Consider the following 19,284-nt stretch of genomic DNA (forward strand, 5'->3'; position numbering starts at 1 on the left):
GTCAGTTGGGGCCCACACAACAAATGTCCTTTTAAATGTGTTGGGGGGGGGATATGGGTTTGTTTTGTTCTTGTTTTTTATTATGTATTTTGTGGTTTTACTTTGCATTTTTATACTGTGAACTGCCCGAAGATCTTCAGATAAAGGGCGATGTACAAATTTAATAAAACTATAATAAAATGATTGATTCCATACAGCCATTCAGAGTTGGATCAGTTGCATAAGTCAATCCAGAATGAGGGCAATGCTTTCTGGCTCAGCAATGCCCTTACTTCGGAGGTGTGAACCATTTCAATCTCCTTTCAAAGCACACCTTGAGGCAGGGAGAACACTGGAAAAAAGGTGCCTATCACTACAGATCAAAGCTTTGGCTAAGGTACCCTCTCCCACCCTTTCAGCCCAGCCGTAATTGAAAACTTAAATCTGTTGTTCGGAATGGCATTTCATAACTTACTTCCCTACCATCTAAAGTATTTCAACTTTTGGTGACAAACTAAAAGCATCTGTAGTTTGCAAGAAAATGTCGTGACTATCGGCATTCTGGAAGAAATGGTCATTTTGATGCTGCATTTGCTGTAGTGTAAAGATTATTTCTGCAATGTCCGCTGGTTGCATAATATCTGCTTTTAAAAATCCTTGTTTTGATTTGATTTCTTACCTCCAATCAATAGCTAAGCCATTAGGCCAGCCAAGTGTTGTGTTCACAATTGGTAAGGCATGTGATCCATCACTCCATGCTCTCATGATCTTAGCAGGCCGGAACCAGTCCGTCCAAAATATGTATCTGGAAAGAATAATAAAAATGCACTGAAACTACAAATAGTCATCAAAATGTTGATATTTCTCCCCGGCCTGTCACCTGCAGTGCAATAAAAACCCAACCCCCAAACTAAAAACGGTCTTTTAGACATAGTACTTACTATGTTCTGACACTTGTTCTTGCTATCGCTTATAGAGGAAACAAATTTAAAAACAAACTGAACTCAACTCAACTCAACACTCACTCACTCACTAAATAAAAGGATATTAATGGATTGGATTCAGATTTCCCTTGAGGGGGAACTACACTGGGGGAAGGAATTGGCAGGAAATTTTCATCTATTTCTTTTTCCCCTTATGCCCCCCACAGTGCTATTTCCCATGATGTTCCAAAGGGCACTGTGACCCTGCGGAGTATTTTGGGAGGGAAGTACAGTGTGCTGCAAGGGAAAATCCATGAAAAATTACCTAGGGATAACTTGACCCTAAATAATAATAGTAATAGTAGTAGCAGTGACCAGTTTTCACCAAAACAAAAGTTTAACTCAATAGAGAAGCAAGTGCCAGCCATATTGCTAAGAACTGGAGCATTCCCTCCCCATCCATTATGGATAAACAGCAATAAATAAAAACATTATGGCTTCTTGTTACAGATCTGTCAACAGTTAACAATATGGAAATAAGGAAATAGATAGGAGGAAGGTTTTTCCATAGTATAATCAAAGTTACAAGGCATTCATAGAAGGTTTAAATTAGCCTCTCGCCCAGAGATAATGGGAACTGACTCCAGCTGCGTAACCAAGTGCCAGGAGAGGGAGCCCCAGTCATCAGAGGCAGTACACATAACCATGGTAATAAGCTCCGCATGGACTTTGCATTCTGAAATAACTTCTTTTTCCTCTACAGAGCAAAAACATCAGGCTGGGATTTGGCCCTCAGAACGGAGTATCAGAGACTAGGTAAGTGAAAGACATGCTCTAACACTCCTCCAAGAGAGTTATTTATACAGATAACACCATGGAGATAACAGGAACTCTTACGCTGCAGTGAGTTCTGTTCCAATCCAAAGAAAGAGCACAGAACAAACGCTTCTTGGTTTTTTAATAGATAATTCTGCTGAATACCCCTTTTGTGTTGATTTTGTACCACCTTGCGTTTTGCTCTGGATGTTGTAACTGGTGCCAGGACAACAAGGAGGAGGGGGAGGGATGCCTGAACAAGGGGAAGATATCTGAGATGGGAAAAGGAGGCTCCGGGACTGAAAACAGCAAGAAGTATTTTTGAAATACAAAACCACATGGCCCTTAAAACACACACAAACAGTAAAAAAAAAAAAAGTTGGAGTCAATCTACAGTTTCAGAAATATCATGTGGTACAGCCCTCCCGGACCTGGTATCACTTCAGAATGGAGGCGGTGCAACAGCATGGTTGAATACCCACATTTTTAATAGCAATCCTGCATGTGGAAAAACAGGTTACAGTAGAAATCGTTTCTATAGCATTCAAGCTTTCCAGACAGGGGACTATTGACACAGAAGAGCGTTCTAGCACATGATGCACTGCCTGCATCACACAGCAGCATCACAGAAGGGCTTTACCTTGTTATATTTCTGAACACACAGCTGAGTGCTGAGACTTACCCAATAACAGGATGAACCACTATTGAACGAGGGTTATTCAGATTCTGAACTATAGCTCTTCTCGATTTATCAGCCAATCTCATGACACTAATGCTCCTATATGGAGGGTCCGTCCAGTAGATATTCTTGGAGATCCAATCAAAAGCCAAGTCTTCAACTCCTTCCACTCTGTTGGCTACAAGGATTTCCCTGCCTGGTGTTCATATAAAATGGACATAAATGGGGAACTTTCTATTTAAGCGTTATATGATAGTTAACTATTTGTTTAACCACTTCCCCTCTGCAATCCCCAAAGTGAGTGGCCAGTGGATGGGGAAGTAAGCAGTAGATTTCTATCTCATCATGTGTTCATTGCTATCAACGCTGCTTCCGTTCCACTACAGTTTGATTTCCATTAAAACCTATTTGCTATGGCTAGAACTAACCTAATTACCCAGTAATTAATTCCAGTGGAAGGGCACCATCAAAACCAGTGCAGACTACAGCATACCATTTGCAGACTAATAATAATGATAGTGAATACTGCTCCATTCCTGAAGTAGGTTGAACATGCAAATTACGGCAACTTCCACTCCCATTTCCATAGGAATTCTATGGAATCCCTATCTATAAGCTCAGTGGTAGAAAACATTTTCTGTGTGCAAAAGATCCCAGGTTCAATTTCCTGTTAAAAGGAACTGAGGAACCATAGTTGGGAAGCATCTCAGGCCTATATTTTAGATTTAGAAGGCGACTGGGCCAGATCCGGGCCCCTGGGCCTTAGTTTGCCTACCCATGCCTAAGAGGCCCAATCGTCTTCTAAATCCGGCCCACAGATGGTCCGGGAATCAGCATGTTTTTACATGAGTAGAATGTGTCCTTCTGTTTAAAATGCATCTCTGGGTTATTTGTGGGGCATAGGAATTTGTTCAATTTTTTTTTCAAAATATAGTCTCACCTCCCACAAGGTCTGAGGGACAGTGGACCGGCCCCCTGCCGAAAAAGTTTGCTGACCCCTGCCTTGAAAAGCAGCTCCCAATCAATGCAGACAGTATGAAGCTATGGCGGTTCCCTCATTGCGAGAAGCCAAGTTACAGGGAACCAGGCAGAGGGCCTTCTCGGTAGTGTCACCCGCCCTGTGGAACGTCCTCCCATCAGATGTCAAAGCGATAAACAACTACCTGACATTCAGAAGACATCTTAAGGCAGCCCTGTTCAGGGAAGTTTTTAATGTGTGACATTTTAGTGTATTTTTGGTCTCTGTGGAAGCCGCCCAGAGTGGCTGGGGAAACCCAGCCAGATGGGCGGGGTACAAATAATAAATTATTATTATTACATAAGACAGTCTATAGAGATGAGCTATTTTTGCTCTTTTAAAACAGCAGTTTTGCTTTGTAGTCTGAATCAATGGGATCAAAAGCGATTATTACCCATTTTTTCCTGCTCAGTTCAATATGCTAAGATAGGCAGAGGAGGAAATCAAAACAGAGAGATTTGCATCTTACCTGTCCCATCTGTTTTTTGTTTATAAATTATATCCTTAATGGTATCAGAATAGAAGATGGTATCCTCCTGGGCGTAGAAGTCAATCCCAACAAAATAGGAAGGGGTCCCTGTCACAGGGATGATCACATCTTCCTGGGTGGAAAGATTGAATGGGATTCCACGAACAGCTAGTTGGGATGAGAAGAGCAGAAACTGCTGCACAGCTGTAAAGGGAAAGAACACCAAAAAAAATCAGCTACCTTACTTCAAGGCTCCAGTGATCCTAAACTAATAGTTGGAAGTTAATGCTTTTAAAAACATAACTGAGAGGAGAAAATATCCATGCAAGAACATTTACCAGAAAAGACAAACTCAATTAAAAATGAAACGTGAAGAACAGAAAATTACAACGAAGCATGTATACAACCTTAAACAAGTGCCCAATCTAAAGGCATATGATGTTGTCAACTTGCTGAAACTAAGCAGGCCTTCATCAGGCCATTGCCTCCATCAGACACTGTCTAAGAAACCTACCGTATTTTTTGCACCATAACACTCACTTTTTTCCTCCTAAAAAGTAAGGGGAAATGTCTGTGCGTGTTATGGAGGAAATGCCTACAGGTGGCATGCCTACGGATTTTCCTCCTCTGAAAACTATGTGCGTGTTATGGTCGGGTGCGTGTTATAGAGCGAAAAATACGGTATATTGTGAGATTTGTGATGGAAGAAAGGTGGAATATAAATGTGATAAATAAATAAAATAAGGGCTAAACCCAGCAATGGAACTTTGCCTGCTCTTGATCACAACAGAACCCAATCACACGCCCAAATCATTTCTGAAATGAGAAGCATATGCAGTGGATGCAAGCCAAGGAACTGGGATGGGCTGCAGATATGGGACTATCTTTTAAACACAACAGTTCCCACCATTGTGGAATACTTTGGGCAAGCATAGGAAACATGCACAACACCCCTATGGGGAGATGCGAGTAGTCCCATGTGCACTCTGCTACATAATGGTGCACAGCAGCTGTGAGGATTGCACACACTGAAACTGAAAAGCCAGCTAGCAATACAGCCATCCATAGAAGCATTACTTAAAGAGAGTCAGCATGAGTCCTTACCAATGCAACGTCGTCCGTCAGCATGCAAGTCAAAGCCCAACATGCATTTGCAACGATAGCCAAGACCATCATTATCTGTTTTGTGACTGAGAACACAGATCTGCTCACACCCTCCATTATTGCTACCACAAGGGTTTCTTACTGGAAAAAAATAATACAGTTACAGCCTTACCAAACTAAATCAAATGTTAGGTTTTCATGATGTTTTTAATTTCATTGGTACTTTTATCTAAGTGCATGCACAACATGAGGGACAAAATATCAGCTTTCCTCTACTCATGTTGAGTTTTTCTTTCTACATATCAAGTTCATTTAAGTCCCATTGATTTAAAAGGGAAAGCAAAAAGCATTCCTCTCTCCTATTGAAAACAATGGGACTTGAATTGCGTAACTTCTTGGATCAGAGGCTGTCTCACACCTAATTCATCTGAAACACATTTATTCATTCATTCCAGCTAATAAGAAAATGCCGCTCTCCCCTGTAAGAGTACTTAGAACAGTATGCTTAATAAAGAAAAGAAAATCACACACACACACACCAGACCCTCCAAGTGTCCCTATTTTCCAGGGACAGTCCCAGATTTACAGAATCTGCCCCAGTTTCTGATTTGATCCTGGAATGTCCCGCTTTTCCTTAGGATGTCCCTATTTTCATTGGAGAAATGTTGGAGGGTATAGAGATAAGTAACTTACACAACCTTTAGAAAACATCTGAAACCAGCCCTGTATAGGGAAGTTTTTATTGTTTAATATTTTATTATGTTTTTATATATGTTGGAAGCCGCCCAGTCAGATGGGCAGACTATAAATAATCAGATTATTATTATGGAATAGGATGTCCCTATTTTCATCGGAGAAATATATAACATAAACATATATATAAACATATACACTCTCTCTTTCCCTCTCTCTCCATGCCAAAATATACTTCAGAGGCTGGCTGAGGCCTAGAAATCCTCTTGTAAGGGAATTTCCATACACAGACCTTCCCAAAAGATTATCAGCACTGCCAGCTTTAACAACACTTATCACTTGGAAGATAGGACAGGGTGCTTATAATTAATATCCCAGCTGCCAACCCGTAAATAAGTATGCTGTGATGTTACAGGTAGGTAGTCGAAACAAAATAAAAAAAATTCCTTCCAGTAGTAGCACCTTAGAGACCAACTAAGTTTGTTATTGGTATGAGCTTTCGTGTGCATGCACACTTCTTCAGATAGTGTGCATGCACATCAAGGATGCGACCAAACCAACCAGGAGAACAGCTCACATACAGCCCAAACTGCTAGATGCACGAAGTATCCCTTGTCCTGCATGCTGTTGTCATATCCATTGGGCTCCTTCTTCCCTTACAAGTGCAAAGATTCCGTTACGTCGGAGATGGGGAGCCAAGGGCCTCCAAGTCCTATCCATCAAAGATGGCATGGTCGATGGTAAGGCTGCAGTTTAGCCAGACATGCCTTACATCTGTTTGGTTGTATTTTATTCTTTGAAAGCTTCAAAGGAATAAGGCACTGAATGAACATCACCCATACCAAGCATTCATGCAACACATTTATCACAACTAATAGCCAAATCTACGGCATCCAATCGCACCTCCAGCCATTTTAAAGAGGCTACTTCCCTTTGGCTCCCTCATTTGACTTACCATAGGGCTGCCTGAGAGCATGATAGACTGTCACTCCGTACGGACGCAAGGAAGACTGATAAATAACTTGTGGGTTAGAATCCTCAAATTTATTAGCTTTCATCACCGCCATCTTTGTCCAGTCAGTAAAATACACATTGTGTTCAAAAAGGCTTATTCCATAAGGATGAGGAATCAAGGAGCCTCCGTGAGCTATTGTTCTCCTGTTTGTGAGTCAGAAAGAATTATTTTTCATTAACAAAATCTGAAAATGAAGACTTAATAGTCAGGCAAGATCAATATTACATTCCATCTCTGGTTAAGGTGGCTTCACAAGGGATTTAGCAACTGACTTGCGGAATCATAAACAAATATGCGCACTGAGGGTCAAAGAAGAAAAATCATAGAGGAGAAAACTATTGGGATGATGTAAAATTGAAAAGACTGAACAGGACATCAAGGAAGGGTTATAAGGTGGTGGTCAACTAGATGAGCTTCTTTAAAAAAAAAGTAAGGAAGAAATTAAAGGGTTCAAACCAATAAAACCAATTTAACTGCTTTACTGGATCAGATTAAAGGCATCTTGTTCTCACAGTGTCAAAAAAGAAGACTATGGGGAACCCACAAGCAGAACCTGCGCACAGTGGCACACAATTGCATGCCTACAATCCTCAGCAACTGTTCATCATAATAATAATTTTATTATTTATACCCCGCCCATCTGGCTGGGTTTCCCCAGCCACCCTGGGCGGCTTACAGCACATATTTTTAAAAATTGTAAAAGATCAGACATTAAAAATTTCCCAATACAGTCCTGCCTTCGGGTGGCTTCTAAAAGTCAGATAGTTAGTTTATTTCCTTGACATCTGACGACAGTGAGCACAACCATCAGAACTAATAGCTATTGATAGCCTTAATGGACTTTGGAATTGATTGCGGCATTAATTATGAAGCAAGGCAATTAGCAGATTCACACCAAACATTTAAAGCACATCTGCCATACGTTTGAAGTATGTGACTTCCCCCAAAGGATCCTGGGGAGTGCAGTTTTTCCCTCACAGAGCTAAATCTCCCAACATCCTTACCAAACTACAGTTCCCAGAATTCTTGAGGGGAGGGCTGTGCGCTTTAAATGTGCATTTGGGTGTGTGCTTTAGCTGTATGTGTCAGAAGAACTGCTGCTGTACTATATCCAAACGAATCGAAACTTTTGCTTAAAAGTGCATTTTTTAATGTTATCTTAAATATGCTGCTTATACCGAAGCATCTCATTTACTTTTATATTAATAAACTAGCAACTGTTCCTCTCTGGAAGGAATGTTACATCTGAAGTTCCAGGCAGCAATAAGTAACAGGCTTTTTTATCTTAAAGGTGGGGGAGAGTATTCTATTTGCGTTCCTGGTTCACTAGACAGTGGAAATGACCTTGAAAAGTCCAGATTACAAGGAAAAACAAAGATAGGACTTTAAAATTAAGTTCTCCACTGTAAACAAAAGGAGCAAATGGGATGGAAGGCGCTGTGTGGGTGCCAACTCCCTGGCATCCAGAGTTGTGCAGAGTTGTGTACAGTATTTAGGGATTGACATTTCCAGAAGGGATACCCTGCCCCTCCTCTACAATCATCTTTGGATCAACATTTGAAGCCCCCAAACCATTCCCTCCCCCTACCCAAGAATATACAAATCAACATGGGCGATGAAATAACCTTCTGCACTCCTACAAATACTAAGGATCAACACAATATTCTTATCCTTATTCTCTCCTATCAATGCATGAAACAGGGAGAGCCTACCACTTTTCTGTTAATAATTTAGCCCAGGAGTTGCCAGCAGAGTCCTTCAGATGTTGGTTGACCACAGCTCTCACCAGACCAAGCTAGTATGGCTAATGGTAAGGAATTATGGGAGTTGCAGCCAAAGAACATCTGAGGTTAGCTACCCCTGGCCTTTTACTGCTCACAGATCCAGGGACAGTGGTGAATATCTAAAAAAAACCCCAGATGTTTCATAATATAGTTTCAAATTTTTATCCATCTGCTTTATAATCCTGTGTGGATTTAATGGAAATCCATAACACACAACTCTCATAAACTGATATGAAGATTATCATTGGAACAAGCGATAGTACAAATAAATTAACCAAAAATATTGATTAAAACTTCTTCCCACCTCTGCAGTCCATCGTAAGTTACGGTTTCGATGTAATCAAACCGGCTATCCACCCAGTAAAGTCTCTTTGATACAATATCCAAAGTTATCCCAGCAGGCCAGCCTAATTTTGTTTTAACCAAGTCTAGGCGGTTTGTTCCATCCATGAAGGCTCTTTCCACTTTCGGGTCACCAGAGAGACTATCCCAGTCTGAGAAAAATAAATAACTATAAAAGGGAAGAAGAAAAGAAAAATCCACTGAGTGCCTCTCAGTCTTCAGAGAAATACTAGAAATAGTCTTGTGGCACCAGACCAGCCGTTCTGCTCACTGGCCAGGATAGGACACATGATGAACTAGGGTCAGTGTATATGTTACACCAGCCACCAAGAAATGCAAATTCTTATCACATCAGTCCCTCAAACTGCATGGAGGAGCTCCCCAGTAATGCCCTCTGTCCCATGCAGAATCACTGCAATGAGAAGACTATTCCCAGCATCTTATACAGTGGACTAACTACAGCAAACAGAGACCAAGGCCCCAATCTACTTACAACCAGCTGATTAATGTAGATCGCCTAAAGCAACAGAACTTTAAAGATGTGTCTGTCAGATGGATAGATCTTCTAAACTTGAGCAAGCTAGATATCAACTAAGTTGTCTTTCTGATCAACATATGTATAGTTATACTAAATCTCTTTGTAAGAAGACATTTCTAAGTAAGGTCACATACATACCATACCTTTGAAGTTCATGGCTTCCTCCAAACAATCCTGGGAACTCTAGTTTTTTCATGAGCGGTGGGAATTGTATCTCTGTGAAGGGTAAACTATGGTCCCCACGATTCTTTCAGGGAAGCCATGTTCTTTGAATGCATGGTCTGCATGTTGATGTGAGAGATAACTAATTATCACTATCTCCATTTTTATGTTCACACCCATCTTTCCCAGGCACTGATTCTGCAGCAAGTACAGTGGTACCTTGGGTTACAGACGCTTCAGGTTACAGACTCCGCTAACCCAAAACTAGTACCTCGGGTTAAGAACTTTGCTTCAGGATGAGAACAGAAATCGTGCTCTGGCGGCGCGGCAGCAGTGGGAGGCCCCATTAGCTAAAGTGGTGCTTCAGGTTAAGAACAGTTTCAGGTTAAGAACGGACCTCCGGAATGAATTAAGTACGTAACCAGAGGTACCACTGTACTAAGAAGGTGCCTGCCATCTCCTGCCACAGAGATAAACACAGTGAGTTGCACCATATTTCTTCCTCTTCTCTTGGATTCAGCAAAATGTTGCTATCACGACTCTTGTACTGCTGCTCCGGAACACAGTTGTCACAGCAGTGAACAAAGGAATGTAAAGCAAAATAATGCAATTCTGCAAGAGGAAGAGTCCATGATATTTCAAAAACTTTAACTGCTTTAAAGTTTACAGTTTACAAACAGAAGGGATTCTGTTTAATTCAGCATTATAACTTACCCAACAGTAGGATCGACAGCTATTCCTCTAGGGTTTCCCAAGCTTTCAGCGATAAGAGTTACTCGATTAGTTCCATCCAAATTTACCATATCAATTCTGTTGACACTGGTTTCTACTATATAGAGCTTGTTGTTAATCCAGTCCACAGCTAGGTTTTCAGGTGTGTCGACTGAAACATTTAAAACTTCATGGATTTCGGAGCCATCAATGCCAACTGAAAAAACCTGAAAGTAAAGTTTGAATGACAATGGTGAGGTCTTTGGACATTTAGAGCCCCCTCTGAATACAGGTCTAGCATCAGCAATCAAACTTTCGTCTGCACAGACCACTTGAAATTTGTTGAGTCCTGGCAGATCCCTTGAATTATTTTTCTGCCTGTTGTAGCAATTGTAACGTGCTATATTAGATGCTGTGGGGTTTTCACTGTATTTAATTGTATGTTTCTTTTGTTTCTTATATACTGTATTTTATTGTAAAGTAATTGGAATGCCATAGAATTCAATACAAGAACAGAATAAAATACAACACGATATAAAAAATAAAAGAATAAAAATACAATTAAAAATCAGCATGAAGATTGAATGTGATGGATGTGCCATCTCCCATCTTCAACCACAAATGCACAGACATGTCATGGACCATCAGAGTGAACTTTGTGGACCACAGATTGGGAGCCCTTGACCTAGGGGATGCAGAGAACGGGCTACAGATGAAGGCAAATGTTCTCCACATCACTACTAACCAATTTGTTCTGAGAGACAAATCCTTCCTGCTCCCAAATATAGGTTTTTTAGTTTGTTTTTTTAGTAACTGGACAGCAGAATATTTTTAAAGGCATTTGCAAGGCAAGAGAAAAAGCAACTTGTTCTTCTTAACTCATATTCCCAATGTTTTTAAAGTAATTACTCTTGAACCATTTGGATTTGAAGCTGAATACACCTTTTGGATTATATGAACTTAATATAAGCAATGCATAAAAGCAATGGAATAAAATATTGGCCCATAGCACAACACACTGTCAATATTTCTTACCTAGAGCTCAATTATCTGTAATATACTTGAGGAATATTTGATTTTTATCTCCTCAGAGAACACAGTACTTTCACATTTTAAATGATCAAGTTTCAAGAAATTGCAAAGGAAAAAATACACTCAGTTTTGAAAGAATGTCTACTATTTCTCTTAATTAGGTTTTTGGACTCCATTTCCAATCATATTAAGAGTTGCTCAAGATAGTACCATAGCATAATAGTGTGCTTTGTTTGATAAATCACATGTAAGAGCATAGCTCGCAAGTGCGGTCATTATCATAAAACCATCTCAAAGTTCGTTTTTGTTGGGAAACAAAGGAGGGCCCTGCATCTGTTCCGAGAAATGAAAAGTTATCAACACATCCTGCTCTTGGATCCCTCTGCTCCAAAAATGCCATTTTGCTCGACATTTCAACCTACCTTATCTTGCACTGTATCTGTCCAAAATACTCTACGCAGCTGAAAATGAAAGTCCACACCGACGGCGACTCCACGGTTCCGGGATCGGACTAGAGTCTGGAAACTGCGTCCATGAACATCGCCAACCAGCAAATCACGGCCATTAGAAAAAATAACTGAGGCAACTCCAGCTGAAAGAACAGATGGCATTAATGTGCCATTTCTTGTGCAGTTGGGCATTAGCTAGAAAACTACAGAAAGGGTGGGTAGCGACCAACAGTTAACTGTGACAACTGGGTGTACCGCCAGGCTATAAAATATTACCTTACGGGCATTCCTATTCTACACATTTTCTAGAATCTGGTTCTCTACGGCAACCCCAATATTAAGACCCAATTTACACATGAAACAGAGAGTCATGATTCCCAGATTATCTGGATAATGGTCTATACAGTTATCTGCTTGTATGAACAGGTATTCATGCAGTTCGTATCATAGCCCTATTCCGAACATTTTTCATTTTCTATTGTTTCTTAGGTCAATATACAACCAAGACCTAATCCCACCACCACCAATTCATACAGGTAACTAACTATATCGCAGAAGTGCCCATATGGTTACACATTGTGGAAGAAGCCACATAACTGGTGTAACATGTAAATTGGGTCTCGTTCTCTGGGAGAAGATGAACTAGTACACATATTTAAAGTGCTAGGCAAAAATTATTCATTTCTCTTTGACGACTTTCATACTTTAAAAATATGTGCATTGTGTGCAAACTTGCCCAATTTAAAGCACCTTTAAGCATCACCGATTTCTGTTGTGGAGATAAATGCACATTTAAGAAAGCTGCCACATACTGAGCCGGACAACTGGTCCATCTAGCTCAGACTGGAATTTCTTTCTGGAGATATAATAATGGAATGTGGAACCTTCTGCATGCAGACCATAAGTTTGGCCACTGAGCTATGGTCTTGTTTAAACCTCTCCCATCTAAATCAATGGCACTTAGAAATCCTTAATGGCAGAGGGGGCGAGTGTCTTTGTTTTCATTACTTGGTGAAGGATACTGAGGGGACTTGCTGCCTGGACTTTCAGCAACAACTGGCTAATAGGTAAATAAATGGTGCAGGCAGTGACAGCAAAGTGCTGGGAGGCCTTGCAAAACTTTAAGCATCCTTGCATTACACTCAAGGGCATTCCATTTATCACAAGCATATAATCGGCTTTCCTTTCAAGCACCTGTGAGATGACAAGATAATGTTAGCTTTCAAAGCATCGCTCAGGGGAGAAAGATCAGCTCCCAGGGCTACTGTCTTACATGAGGTATTGGCTCGGCAGTGGCGGTGATGCTCCAAGACGTAACCTTCTGCACAGTGACACCGATGGTGGCCAACGCGGTCTTCGCACACTTGGTCACAAATACCCCACGTCTTGCAGTCGTCGAAGTCTGTGACACAGACAAGGTTGCAAACATTGCCAAGCACATTCTGTCCACAGAATTCATCACTTTCTTTCTGCCTATTTGCAGGAGTCCTATCTTACACGGATGCACATGCTTCCTTACTAACAGAAAGATGCCCATCAGATTCAGATGTTATAAACGCATGCCTCTTCCATATTTTCCAGGAACTTAGGATCTAAAAATACCCAAGACTTCTGAGAGTATTTTGAGTAAGGGGTCCACAGGACACAGCAGTAGCAGCCACAACAACCAGCTCCTCTATGTGGTTGCATTAAGTTTCCATTCTCCTTAAACTCACCCCAGACTGATGCCCATCTTTGGAAAACCGCTGCCTTGGCTAAAATGTGGGCTGCCATTTAATAAAGATGACACACTAACTATATGAGGCAGCATGTAATGCAACAGGTAGGACATTGGGTTTGAACCCTGGTTTCAAGTTTCAAGTTCAATCACTGGCTTTTGCTGCCCAGCCATGAAACAAACTTGGTGTCCTTTTGCCAATCACAACTCCTCACTGCTCAGTCTACCCTGATCAAAATGAAAAAGAGATATATCAATTTATATGCTCAAATGCTTATTCAAACCAATCCCAACCACTTATTTTACAATAAAAACTCACAGCAACTCTAAATCAGATGTAAGTTAACTTGGAAGAAATGGAGGCAGTGAGAGATTTTACTTTCTTGGGCTCCATGATCACTGCAGATGGTGACAGCAGTCACGAAATTAAAAGACGCTTGCTCCTTGGGAGAAAGGCGATGGCAAACCTAGACAGCATCTTAAAAAGCAGAGACATCACCTTGCCAACAAAGGTCTGTATAGTTAAAGCCATGGTTTTCCCAGTAGTGATGTATGGAAGTGAGAGCTGGACCATAAAGAAGGCTGATCGCCGAAGAATTGATGCTTTTGAATTATGGTGCTGGAGGAGACTCTTGGGAGTCCCATGGACTGCAAGAAGATCAAACGCATCCATTCTTAAGGAAATTAGCCCCGAGTTCTCACTGGAAGGACAGATCCTGAAGCTGAGGCTCCAATACTTTGGCCACCTCATGAGAAGAGAAGACTACCTGGAAAAGACCCTGATGTTGGGAAAGATTGAGGGCACAAGGAGAAGGGGACGACAGAGGACGAGATGGTTGGACAGTGTTCTCGAAGCTACAAACATGAGTCTGACCAAACTGCGGGAGGCAGTGGAAGACAGGAATGCCTGGCGTGCTCTGGTCCATGGGGTCACGAAGAGTCGGACACGACTAAACGACTAAACAAGAAAGTTAACTTGCTCTGTGATTTGTGAAAACCACCTTTCTTAAAATGATGGGGACCACAATGCCAGTAGCTATGAGAGACTTCACAAAATCATGCTTTAGCAGAAGGGATAGGTCTAACCAATTTTTTTTAAAAAACAATTGTGTGTTTTTATTAGGGGTTTCTCAGCTGCACTACAATCTTAACAATGAAGCAAATCATCTAAGTTTTGTCTTCTGACATTTCAGAAATCACCTTGAAGCCAGACATGCCTCTTATTCTCTCATCTCACAACATTTATAACAGGAGCAAGCAAGAATCAGATTATTGACACTAATTTGGACTCGGCTTTCAGCATTAGAAGATTAAACTCCTCCATCTCAAAAACTGTAAGGACAACTGAAATTGGATTACTTTGCAGGTGAATGGCTTTTCGTTTGCAGTCTGAGTAAGGCAGAATGAAGAACAAACCAACAGATAAAGGTCTAGTCCTCAGGGAGGATGGGCTTGTACCACTTTAGATAGGGGGGCTCCCAAATTTGCATACTCCTTCAAACAAACAAAATTATCCACACATAGGAAAAATAGGCTGACAGGAAGAAGACTGGACTGAACCCTGCTGGACTGGACTGGACTGGGCTGGGCTGGACTGGACTGAACTCTGCTAGCTAGTTTTCTGAATGGTGGAAGAACATTCAGCTGTCTGAGCAACCCTCCTTCCGTCATCTATAGTCTGAAGTGGTACTGTCAATATGCACCTTAAGAGAACTAGATCAAAAGGTAATGGAGAGGATTACACGACCTTATTGTTCTAACTTACACCTTTAAGCATCACACACTGCAATACTCTGCCTTGTCACGCATGCAGAAAGCCCACTGCTTTCACTGGGGCATCACCATATATATAACTGAAGACGAGAGTAACACAACAAGCGAAAAAAGCAAGTAGAAAAGCACGGGCTGTGCCATACATTGGAAAGCAAGCTACCATTTTTCTTCTGCTGCATTCGAAGCCCCACATTAAAGTCCCATGAATACCTGTTCAGATATGGGGCACAGCTCTAGTACTAACACAGTATCCCTGTCCAACAGAAATTCACACCACCAGAAATGCATTGATCTACTATTTGGCAAAATGCAAGCTCAACCACCCCATTGATACATGTCAAAATGGTCTTTATTGGGAATAAAATGATTAAAACCATTCATGTTTCGCGACATCTGACACAGTTTGTGTGCCTGTATGTTTCTGGAAAACATTTCTATAGATTATGAAGAAATATCCTGCAATCAGATGGTCACTGGTGTTCTTACATTCCCATCAACAAAACTATGAATAACTTGGAAAGCATTATAAACATCTCAACAGCTTCCACATTAATAGGGGTGTTAAGCAAAGTTTTGCTGAGATGTGTCAAGTAATGGTTATAAAACAGGCAAACTTGCAGTTAAAATGCATGAATGATTGCTATCAGGCAATCTATCAATGGGTTCCAATATCAAGCAAATCTGAACCCGTGGGTCACCGTAACAAAAGAAAAAATGGATAGTAACAATAGCTTTAGAAGACTGAAAGTTCTTAACATCCATGCCAATTGTGGGGAGGAAGTTAAGAGATGGATGATCAATATCTCAACATTCTTCACTTACCAATGCAAGTGCGGCTGTCATTGCTGCTGATTATGTATCCTGCAGGACAATAGCATGTTCCTCCAGAAGGGGAAGAGTGACAGCGGTACTGGCAGCTCAACGCTGCACAGCGAGATATGTCTGCCAAAAACAAAGTCATTTTGAATATCGCCCTTAAGACACAGTATGAGCAGCTTGGTTCTGCAAACTGGTATTTTGTCACACATACACAATATCTGTTTCAGCAAACAGGGAACAAATGGGGAACCTTAACTATAAGCCAATGTGTGCACAATGCAAAGACATCACTTGGGAAATGTGGCCATTTTGCACCATGAGTTCATCCAACAGCTATGTTCACAGGCCCTGTCAAACACATAACTACTAGTATGCAATTCAAGCTTAGGAATCGCACCCCAGTAGTTATGTGTTGGATGATTCCAGGTAAGCATTCATCTTAGGGGACTGCCACTGATCTCTGTAGACAAATCATACTTAAAATTACTGAGCCAACTTTTATGTAGAAGAAGCATTGCAAAAAATCAGGAAGGGTGTCCCAGACTTTGTGAATGCAAGTTAAACAAAGTCTTGCTCCCTTTTCTTCTTTCCAATACCAGGTTCTCAGAGATGAACCATAGTTGCCTAGATGGCAAGAGTGATCCTTCCATACATTTTTGCATGTGTTATTTACTCACTGCAGTGTCTGCCTGCAGTTATGTTTGTTTCATCTTCTCTGCCTGGGCAGTCCGGAGTCCCATCGCAGACTTTGCCAATTGGAATACACTGTCCTGACAGAGGGCAGGCCCATTCACCAGGGTAGCATTCTCGATGCCCGCTCTCTAAGGAACAGAAGAGAAAATCATTACACAGTATCAAATAGTATTTCAGGTTTGAAGAAGCATTTGTTATTTTGAGGGATGGGGTTGTCACTAGCTATCTGAGCTGTAGTATAACTAGAAAAGCCTCCATCAGCCAATCTTTTACTTCTTTCTGCCTCTCTTTCAGCTTCATGGTACTTAAGAAAACAAACTTTTCTATTATTTCCAGAGACCAATTCACAGATTACGCAGAAATGAACCTGGGTTTGCCAACAAGGCAATGGCTGCCTCCAATCACAGCTCCTTGACATGCCCGCTTGTAAGATATTCCATGTTTGCAAATCGGTATCACTCATAATCACACAATGTATGTTGAAACATAAACTTAAAATGCTCTAAGTGCAAATCTAACAAATCAAATGGATGAAGTGGCTTCTGTTTCTTCAGGGGGGGAAACAGTATGGCAGAATACAGGCTGAATTTTAAAAAGACTGAGAATGTGTGTGAAATGGTGGAACTCTTACTGATTTCAGAAACATCTGTCAAGTTGAGCAAGGTATAAGTAACTGGGATGGCATATAGGGCCTCATGTCCTTCTGCTTTAGGACAGCCTATGGTCACACCATTTTGACAAATATGTCTTGGGTTCCACATACACATCTTTCTAACTAGGAATTAGACTTTTCTGGCATGTATTATGAGTTTTGTGGCAGATAGATTTTTTTTTAAGGATCTTGTCCATTAAGTGTATATTATGATTTCATCACTTACCACATTGTCCCACTAACGCACCCTGAGTTTAAACAAAACCTCTGATATTACATCTTGAGCGCCAAAGTGCAGTTGAGGATTGATACGTCATAGTCTAATGTTCTGGACTGAACTTGGGAAGAAAAGCTACATATTGCTTTAAAAATGGACATTGTAAAAGGGGATGCAAAAATATGGCAAGTTATCTTCTACCTGCATTTGTATAAATCGTCACCCAGAAGGGGCAGAAAAGTCATATTTGCAAATGTCACTACTTTTGAAGCCAGCTTATTTCATTGCTTACCGCATCCTATTTCATCTTCATTATCTTCACAGTCATCATCTCCATCACATATCCAGCTCTGATGAATACAGCGACCACTTGGACAAGTGTAGAAATTCCCTTTACAAGTTGCATATGCTGAGGAAGAGAACAGCAAAAAATAATAATAAAGAATTCCTCACATGTCAAACTTTTCACACTACCTTCCTGGACTCTAGACATGTGTACACGGAAATAAAACTTGCTGGAGCAAGTTCAGACCACCAAGGTTTGGTGCACAATGCTGCCTTCTTAACTTCTTTCTTTTCTACCAGGCCTGCAAGCAGGAACACGGACATCTGAATTGGATGAAAGCAGTAGAGAAGAAGACCAGGAGGGGACGCACAACCACACATTACAATGGCAGGAAAAAGACTGGCTTTAGGAAAGAAGGAGGTGCCTTCTATTCCAGCCCCCAAACAAATTTTCCTTCAAAGAGCACAGAGTTGAGAACATCCCCTGTATTTCTAACCTACCGTAAAGCGACAAGTAGGAAGAATTTTTGTCCCATGTTACTGACCTTAGCTATGTTGACAGAGATATGTCCCATCTAGGGATTTCAGTAGCGGGGCATCATCAATCTTCAGTGTACATCCGCGCGCGCGCACACACACACACACGTTTGAAATGGTCCAGGTTTGAGTGAACCTGCTCCACTGCTGGTAAAACTCACAGGTACGCTGTCCAATATTCTAAACAGTACATTTCATGCTTAATTCAAGCTCAGCCTCTAGGTCAGGTATGGGGAAGCTGTGGCCCTCCAGATGCTGTTGAACTCAAATTCCCATCAGCTCCATCCAGCATGGCCAGTTATCAAGGATGGTGGGAGTTGTGGTCCAACAGCAACTGACGAGCCACAAGTTCCCTATCTCTAAGCTGTAATGTAGTGAAAGAAGCCCAAGTGAAGACTGACGTACTGCAAGAATTTTCATCGCTCCTGTCTCCACAATCATCATCATGGTCACAAACAAAGGCTCGGGGGATACATTCTCCATTTCCACACTGAAACTGGGAGTTGGAACATCCACGAGCTGAAAAGAAGGACAAACACATGAACGTGGCCTAGAAAGAAATGCCAGCATTTTGGTTATTACGACCAAGCACACCAGTTGAATCCTCCATGGTGTGCATATGCAGTACTTACTGCAGTTGGTTTCATCAGAGGCGTCTCTGCAGTCCACATTGCCATCACAGCGTTGGCTTGCATTAAAGCATGCTCCATTGGAACACGATAGCTGATCACATGTTGGGTACTCTGCAAGGGGAAAGATGCTTTACTCTAATGCATCAGAGGAAGCAGTTAGGCTATACATCAGCAATGGTGGCAGATGGACTCCAGCTTCCATCAGCCTCAATCACCATGGCCTATGATCAGAGATCTTTGGGAGT

The 19,284-nt window shown here is 41.3% G+C and overlaps 1 protein-coding gene across 1 annotated transcript in view; it reads right to left on the bottom strand.

The window, feature by feature from the left end:
• Positions 1-19,284, bottom strand: part of LRP2 (LDL receptor related protein 2) — a 140,686-nt gene that overhangs the window by 79,963 nt on the left and 41,439 nt on the right. The window contains exons 5-18 of the mRNA XM_083495707.1: positions 19,040-19,150; positions 18,813-18,926; positions 17,878-17,994; positions 16,701-16,844; positions 16,027-16,146; positions 12,988-13,116; positions 11,688-11,857; positions 10,237-10,460; positions 8,785-8,991; positions 6,637-6,839; positions 4,989-5,129; positions 3,885-4,088; positions 2,401-2,593; positions 659-784 (exon numbers count right to left, since the gene is read on the bottom strand). Coding sequence (XP_083351833.1) covers positions 659-784; positions 2,401-2,593; positions 3,885-4,088; positions 4,989-5,129; positions 6,637-6,839; positions 8,785-8,991; positions 10,237-10,460; positions 11,688-11,857; positions 12,988-13,116; positions 16,027-16,146; positions 16,701-16,844; positions 17,878-17,994; positions 18,813-18,926; positions 19,040-19,150 — 2,203 coding nt within the window. The remainder of the gene's footprint in view (positions 1-658; positions 785-2,400; positions 2,594-3,884; positions 4,089-4,988; positions 5,130-6,636; positions 6,840-8,784; positions 8,992-10,236; positions 10,461-11,687; positions 11,858-12,987; positions 13,117-16,026; positions 16,147-16,700; positions 16,845-17,877; positions 17,995-18,812; positions 18,927-19,039; positions 19,151-19,284) is intronic.

Source organism: Podarcis liolepis (assembly GCF_965112155.1).
Source record: "Podarcis liolepis genome assembly, chromosome: 1".
Classification (NCBI taxonomy): domain Eukaryota; kingdom Metazoa; phylum Chordata; class Lepidosauria; order Squamata; family Lacertidae; genus Podarcis; species Podarcis liolepis.